Raw genomic sequence first — 7,550 nt, forward strand, 5'->3', positions numbered from 1 at the left:
AGAAGAGAAGAGGAGAGAAGAGAAGAGAAGAGAAGAGGAGAGAAGAGATGAGGAGAGAAGAGGGACTCCTTGTGCAACAGACATGAAAACGTGCACAGATTTATGTCTCGCCTCGGAAAAAAACAAACTTCCAGCAACATGAGAGTCATGACCGAGAGAGTCCCGCGGCCTCACGCGTGAAGTCTGCGAGGGAACACTGGTGACACCACGGGGGACGAGGGACGCTGGGAACCTGTGAGGACACACCGGTCCTCTCTCCGGCGGCACCGCCTCACCCGGGCCATAGGGAACGGACGCGGCGGGACGCGGACTTCAATGGACTCGCGTTGTCGTCGGTCCGCCGCAAGGTATACAGAGAACACGTCAGTTGCCCCCCCTTCCCCTTCCTCTTCCTCTTCCTCCTCCTCTTCCTCCTCCTCCCCCTCTTCCTCTGTACGCTGTCCAGAGCTGACCTGAAACTGCTGCACCTCAACATGACATTTGAATTATGGTGTCGCTCGTGTTCCCGTGGAAACACGGACACGTGAGGGTGACCAACACACGTAGGCCCGTGTAATACACCAGGTACACACACGTACACGCGCACACGCACACGCGCAGTCAGACAGAGAAGTTCCTGTACTCACTGCGGCGGTGTCGTGTTCCCGCTACAGCGCTCGGTCGTGAAATGAGCGGTGTTCAAGGAAGGAGACGAGGAGGTGGAGGAGGTGGGGGCCAGTCTCTTATCCTCGTCAGTCACTTGTCCTGCCGCCGCCCAGCCTCGGCGAAGTGACGCTTCTGGAACGCAACAGACGGTCAGTGGAGGTGGGCCGCTCTCTTCCTGTCCGCCCGTCGGTGCCTCCTCGTCTGTCTTTCCCTCTCTTTCCGTCCTCGCCACTGGCGGCTCTCTCGACGGCGCGGGCGCTCCCGTGACGTCACGACGGCGGAGAGCGCGCCCCCGAGACGTAACAACCGCCCCCCCTCCCCTCCCTCTCTCCCCTCCCTCCCTCTCTCCCCTCCCTCTCTCCTCTCCTCTCTTCTACTTATATAATCTATATCGAAAAACCTTTATTATTTGAATATAACATGTAATAGAGCATTTCATGTACATGCTCAATGATGGGAGAATTCAACTTTTCAGTTAGCTTTACCATTGCTCACCTTAATAGTGGTCTTTGTTGTCACTCCTCCTCCACATTGTAAACCAGTGATATGTAACCCCCCCCCCCCTCAATGTTATAGTGTAGTTTAATATATCATTATATTATATCATATTATATTATATCATATTATATGGCCTCTACCACACAGTACAACTGCTCCAGTAAAAGTCCTGCAATGTAAATGCTACTTCAGTAAAAGTACATTTGTTTCATTAGCATTAATGTACCTTAAGTGGCATAAATAAACTATATTATCATCAATTATACTATTATTAGCCCAGGCGTTGCAACAGGGTATAGGCCAACCAGCCAATTGCCCGAGAGCCTGTGACAATACTCTGCGAGCCCCCTCATATCCTATGATCGACTGCGTAAAGGAGACTGAGAACATCTCCATGGTCGGAAAAATGTCTTAATGCATGTGTATGATAGACCCCTGAAAAACTCCTGACCATTAATGTAATCTTGCCAATGGATTCATAAGTAGAGAGCAATTAATTATGGTAGTTGATAGTAGTTTGTGAATTCCTAGTTTAATCTAGCACTTCACAGTTTGTCTGTATTTGATGAGTGACTAGCCAGCATACAGTATCAGCTGAGAGTAAACAGCATGTGGCATATTTCCTTTTTGGTGATCTCACTGGTGTCTGTCTCTGTCTGTCTGTCTTACGCACAATTACATACAGTCCGAAAGACATAACTCTGACCTAACACACACACACACACACACACACACACACTCACGCACACACACACTCACTCACACAGTGTCCCAGTTCCCCTGGGCGCCAGTCAGTCAGACAGCTGAGGTATAAATGGTTTGCTGGCTAAAGTTCCCCCTGAGAGCAACGCAGCAGGGGTGGTGAACCAGTGTTCTCCTCTGAAATGTCTCCACTAAACTCCATCACCATGGACACTTACTGGTTCGTTTAGTTGCCAGTGGCTTCGACATTCTTCATCAATGTTTTGCAACTCTGTGCAACAAACGTGTTCTCTCATAATAATCCCATTAAATTCAATGCGTGACTTCCACGAAGCATATTGAGTCCCAACAGACTTTTGAGACGGGACATATGTAGTACTTGGCTGAACAAATGTCTTGCTCAGGGAACACAGAAATAATAAGATCCGGGAAACAAATTTTTCAGAAATACAGTTTTAATAAGGGTAATAAAACATATCAGTTGCATTATACATAGCAAACATTTTGTTTTTAAGCTCAAATCAGATATGTGTTGGCCAACCATGATAGGTAGACATTTTAGCATTAGTATTTTGCATTGTGGACTCTTGAGTTACAAGTTTTCAAATGATCAAAACATAAAATAATATATGTGAGTACCGTGTCCAAAATTATGCCTTACAATTTTATGTTAAAACTCAAGGATAACACTAATGAACAAGATGAGAGGCACATAAGCATGAGATGAGAAAAAAAAGTGGCTGTTCAGTGATGACAACTTTTGTTGCATCCCCACATTTAAGCTATTTGTCGAAAGCATCTTTGAAAGTGGCTTTAAATTAAAATGAGTTTTTCATGATGCCACTGTCAAGTCCTTGTCGTTAGACAACAAAAACAGAATATTGGTTAAACAGTTGTGCCACCTTCTGGTCAAATGGTGGTATTGCAGTATATGCCTGTGACTGACTTGGGTTATCAATTCATGTTTTGTTTAAATAAACATGTATGACACGGACATCATCATTTGTTAAAAACGTTGTTTGTTACATCTTAAAAGGTCAAGCACTGTTCTGTATGTGTGTGTGTGTGTGTGTGGATCAGTGAAAACGCATCATAAGCCATGGGAAGTGTCCAGTGCGCTGCATGCCAAAGGTACTGATGAAGAAGTTGAGGACTGTGGTGATGAAGACTATGATGGTCGTTACGTTGTTCAGGTAGTCCAGACGCTTCTGTAGAGCAGAGTTATTCAAGTCCCGGCGTCCTGTGAGAAACACATACACACACACACACACACACACACACACACACACACAGCTGTGTCCATGATTTCAGAGGACATTACATCAACTTACATTAGTTTATTAGATACTTACTGCAACTTTAACATAACTTTAAGATGTGAGGAAGTGATGTGACTTTGTTTAAGTCCGCGAAACATGGGCAATACCTAGACCACACACACTGACACAGCCCAAAGTAAAATTTGTGGACAGAAAAAAACCCCAATGTGCATCGAACAGGCTTCAGTTAAATCACTTCATTTATTCATCTTTCTGTAGGACAATGTGTGTGTACAGGTGCCTCTAATATTTAAGGTTGAATCTTAAAAACATTTTTTTTGTAAAAACAAGTTTTTAGGATATATACAGTAATATAAAACATTTAGGTTTACATCAGGTTTTCTCAATTTTTCTATTACAGACTATGAAACATCAAAAAAACAATTATCAAGTGTAAATAGTTTGAAATACACACAATGGAACACATGCACTGTTTTAGAAATTAAAATCAAGCATGTTATGCAGAAAAATAAAATAATTCATATTTGAATAGATGTTCAGTATGTTATCGTAAATATGTTTTAGTTGGATTATAGCAAAGTTCACCTGAATAATAAATAAGATGTGATGTTTGAACACATGTGACTTATGTCTCTCTACTTCATACAAATTTTAAGTTTTAACTTTGAATCAGCAACCGCACAGATGAGGCATGTGTGTGAATGTGTTTGATATACAAGCGCTTTTAACTTTTGTGTGTGTCAGAAGTGGAGTCGAGCCAGCAGCCAGCGGAAGAAGCCGGTCCTCTTGGATCCGAAGAAGCTGACGAAGAAGTTAATCACCGTGGTGACGAAGATGACGCCTGTGGCGACGTTGTTCAGGTAGTCGAGTCGTTTCTGATTGGACACCACATTCAGGTCCCTGCGGGCTGCGAGACACAAACATACACGCACACACACACACACGTATTTCAAACGTTTTAAACACACTCACACCCACATACATAGAGTTGAGACATGCATGCTCACATGCTGCACAAACACACACATTCCCCATTTAAACAAAAATCCATACGAGCAAGCAGCAAAGCAGCACATTCACAGACACACACCTTCCAGCCTCTGTCCTATTTATGTGACATGTTACTGTAACTGCACATTACGGTGATCTTGTGGGTTTAAGCTCAGTTTGTGTTCATGAATGTACTGTACGTACAGTGTGTGAATGTGTCTCATAGAATGAAACGCTGAAACAGCCATCCCAGCAAGCAGCTGCGCTGTGTGCCGAAAGCAGCTTTGATGATGTTGACGATGAGGGTGAGGAAGATGATGCCGGTGGTCAGATTGTTCAGGAAGTTTAAGCACCGCTGACACGAGGGGAGGAGGGTCAGCTCAAAACGAGCTGCATGCACACACACAGACAAAACATACATGCATATATTACACACAGAGACAGTTAGGACACACATAAGAACATGAACACACACACACACACACACACACAAACACACACTGGTTAGTCCCTTGGCCCAGTCCATTCGTACGGAATAAAATCAAATAGATATATGTACTGTAGAAGATTAGTACCATAAGTACAGTAAGTCACACTGCATGTGTGTGTGTGTGTGTGTGTGTGTGTGGTCCCATGACCCAGAATCCTCTTTCCATCCTTTCCCAAAAAGTTCTACGTGTTGAAACCATTCCCTACGCGTGACACTGTCAGAAATGCATCCTGGCAAAGAGGCCAGTTCGCTCCATCCCAAAGACAGAGATGAAGAGGTTGGTGACGAAGATGAGGAAGATGAGGATGGTTGTGATGTTGTTCAGGCTGTTCAGGCGCGTCTGGTTGGCCTCTTCAGTGATGTCTCCCCGGGCTGCAACACACGCGTACACACACACACACATACCAAAAATAACGACAAACAATACCAAGATTCCACACAAAAGATGCAGAGGAATAATAATAGGTGGTGTGGAGATTTTACACCTAAAATGTCTTTGTGATCTGCACTGCCTGTATTTTCACCAGAAAACAAAACAGTGTGCCAGTGAATTAGTTTGTTATATGATTGGTTAAAAAGATGGAAGGTGGATTTCTGAAGCAGAGGATCTTTTAGCAGAATCTTTTCAAATTGCTCACCGATGATGATGATCAGGACTCCGGCCACTATCTGAAGAGCCAGCGAGAAGGAAATGAGCGTCAGAACAGCGGCATAGTACCTGAGGATACAAGAGAAGATGAAAAAATGTCATTCAGTTATCTGCTGGGGATTGTCGACCTGCGCTGGGTTTCGGACTGCTTCCTGTTTTGCCTTGTCCCCTCCCTGTGTTTCCTGCCTTGCAGTGTGTGCCCCTGGATGGGCGTTGATCATCAGACAATCAACTCGTTGACCTGTATCAAACTCTGCTACTACCTCTGCAGTTCCCTGTGATCTTTTTGAAATACCTACCTGTTTGTTGTCTGCCTGTCCCTTTACCTGCCTTTGTCTTCCCCCTGCCCCAGGATGCTCTCCTGGGTTGCCCTCCTTGCCGCTGACTCTATTCTGGGAAGCCAGAATCACCCATCATCCATCTTTAGCCCTGGACCCTTGGATTCCCCTTGCTCCCCAGTTTGGTCTACTGGCCTTGTCCGATTTACCCACTGTTCACTGCACAACGCTCATGATCTTTTCTACCAAACACTTTCTGTTGAAACTTTCACTATGTGTGTTACAGATTATGTTCTGCCCGTTGAGTCTGGTACTTTTGATAAATCCTCACAAAATGCTTTTTTTTGGTAGTCATTAAAGAGACAAATGGCCCCTGAAAACTAACTTTAATTGTTGATTCGATCTAACTCACCAAAGTGTAAAGTTTCATACAACTTTTGTTTTCTTTTTTATTTTCTCCTCAACAACAATCTATTTTGTACATTTGCTGTTAAACTTTGAAAACAGTGAAAATAGGATTTTAACACTTTTTTCTTCTTCCTTTGCCCCACGCGCACGCACACACACACACACACACGCACACACACGCACACACACGCACACACACGCACACACTGTAATGTACCTGTATCCAGCTCCCTGTTCGATGACGGTCTTCATGTGCGTGATGTTAGCCAGGAACAGGGCGATGTCCAACATGCCCTCAGCTGCTGTCTTCTTGGTGGCATACAGGTTCATGTTCAGGTTAGAGGCTGAACCTCCCTGAGAAAGAGAAAGTGCTAGATTTCAGATTTCAAATGACTCTTCCCATCCATTACACCATCCATTTGCTTTAAGCTTTTACACTTCGTAGAGAAAAAGCAGTGCAACTACATTACTGAATGCAAAGCCTCCTTATGCTTCTCAATAGGTTTAATGCCTACTCTGCTGTATAACTGTACAACCTCTGATTTACAAATGCATTCATGTATTTTTAAACAAAAACCACAGGCGCCACTGCTGTTCATCATCCTATACAGACGCCTAGACGTCAAACGAAAGAGTAAAACAAAAGACAAACTGAGAGGAAGAAAGATGAGAAGGATGAGAGGGAGGCAAAGAAGAGTATGAGGAAGAGATTCTGAGGGAAAGCAGTGATGCTCATATGGCGTGTCCCCAAGTTATTCTGCAGAGGTCATATGAAACTGACCAGGAGAGGGCAGCAAAGACCACTGATACCACTCAGGATTCCACTACAGGCCACTGCCAGAAAACATAACCCATGTAACAAGATGAAGAGTATTAGTTATCATATTAATATCTAATTTGTTTTTTCATCACGCCAGATTAATTCTCAGGAGTGTCTTACATATGACAGTGTAGCCAAAATGAAATTAGTGTTTGGCTGGAAACAGAAAATTCCCAGTTTTTCTTGCGGCTCCTTTACAGAGTGCTCTGACCAAAGCTCATTTGAACTTTGTCATCTATTTGGAATGACAGAGTTCCTCTTTGTTGCACACTTTGTAATTGAGTGTGTGTTTGTGCGCTAAAGTAAATATCCCTATTTCCCCAGAGCAATCATTTGACAGAGAAGCAGGAAATAACAGGTGAATAGAAAAAGCAGAAAGGACTTATTTTCTTTTCAACTTTTGCCAAAAAAAGAGGTGGTGCGAGCATGCGTGTATGTGTGTGTGCACTTGTGTGTGTGTGTGTGTGTGTGTGTGCAGAGTGATGGAAACATTAAACATCATTACATAAGACCTTATATATGTAAGGAAACATTTTTTGAAGACCTAATTATTGGCCTGGTTCAGTGCATGAGCACTGAGCTATAGATAAAAGTTTCCTCTCAACAAATGGATCATTTTACTCCGGACTGTGTCAATGTTGTTAGAATCAGTGGCGTCTGTTTTTCTTCTGCCAGAGATGTGTTCAAGGGAGAGGTACAGAAAGGCGATCATGCGTACATTAGGCACACCTTCTGGCCTTGTGGACATTAGACACTGTACATGCACTGTAATTGTTCAACACTTACAGCT

The 7,550-nt window shown here is 43.6% G+C and overlaps 2 protein-coding genes across 15 annotated transcripts in view; both read right to left on the reverse strand.

Annotated features, from left to right (window-relative positions):
* Nucleotides 1-914, reverse strand: part of LOC118283140 (ELKS/Rab6-interacting/CAST family member 1-like) — a 101,337-nt gene extending 100,423 nt beyond the window's left edge. For 4 of the 9 annotated variants that reach the window (XR_004784446.2, XM_035604868.2, XM_035604876.2 and 1 more), the window contains exon 1: nt 627-913. The gene's annotated coding sequence lies outside the window, so the exon portion shown is untranslated. Of the gene's footprint in view, nt 1-626 lie in introns of all 9 variants that reach the window. The other 5 variants (XM_035604900.2, XM_035604892.2, XM_035604883.2 and 2 more) reach the window with 2 other exon arrangements.
* A 1,368-nt stretch (nt 915-2,282) lies between these two features.
* Nucleotides 2,283-6,319, reverse strand: LOC118283185 (ninjurin-2). Of its 6 annotated transcripts, none has more exons than XM_035604946.2 (4): nt 6,158-6,319; nt 5,244-5,323; nt 3,855-4,032; nt 2,948-3,085 (listed from the first exon to the last, which is right to left on the reverse strand). In XM_035604946.2, exons 1-3 carry the CDS (start codon nt 6,268-6,270, stop codon nt 3,866-3,868), a joined length of 360 nt encoding a protein of 119 aa, XP_035460839.2. In that variant the 5' UTR covers nt 6,271-6,319; the 3' UTR covers nt 2,948-3,085; nt 3,855-3,865. The 6 variants fall into 6 exon arrangements, with proteins under 6 accessions (XP_035460847.2, XP_035460839.2, XP_035460828.2 ...); XM_035604929.2 differs by lacking the exon at nt 2,948-3,085 and adding an exon at nt 4,320-4,505 and having other exon boundaries at nt 3,893-4,032; XM_035604954.2 differs by lacking the exon at nt 3,855-4,032 and having other exon boundaries at nt 2,283-3,085.
* Between the last annotated feature and the right edge of the window lie 1,231 nt (nt 6,320-7,550).

Source organism: Scophthalmus maximus, chromosome 12, assembly GCF_022379125.1.
Source record: "Scophthalmus maximus strain ysfricsl-2021 chromosome 12, ASM2237912v1, whole genome shotgun sequence".
Lineage (NCBI taxonomy): Eukaryota > Metazoa > Chordata > Actinopteri > Pleuronectiformes > Scophthalmidae > Scophthalmus > Scophthalmus maximus.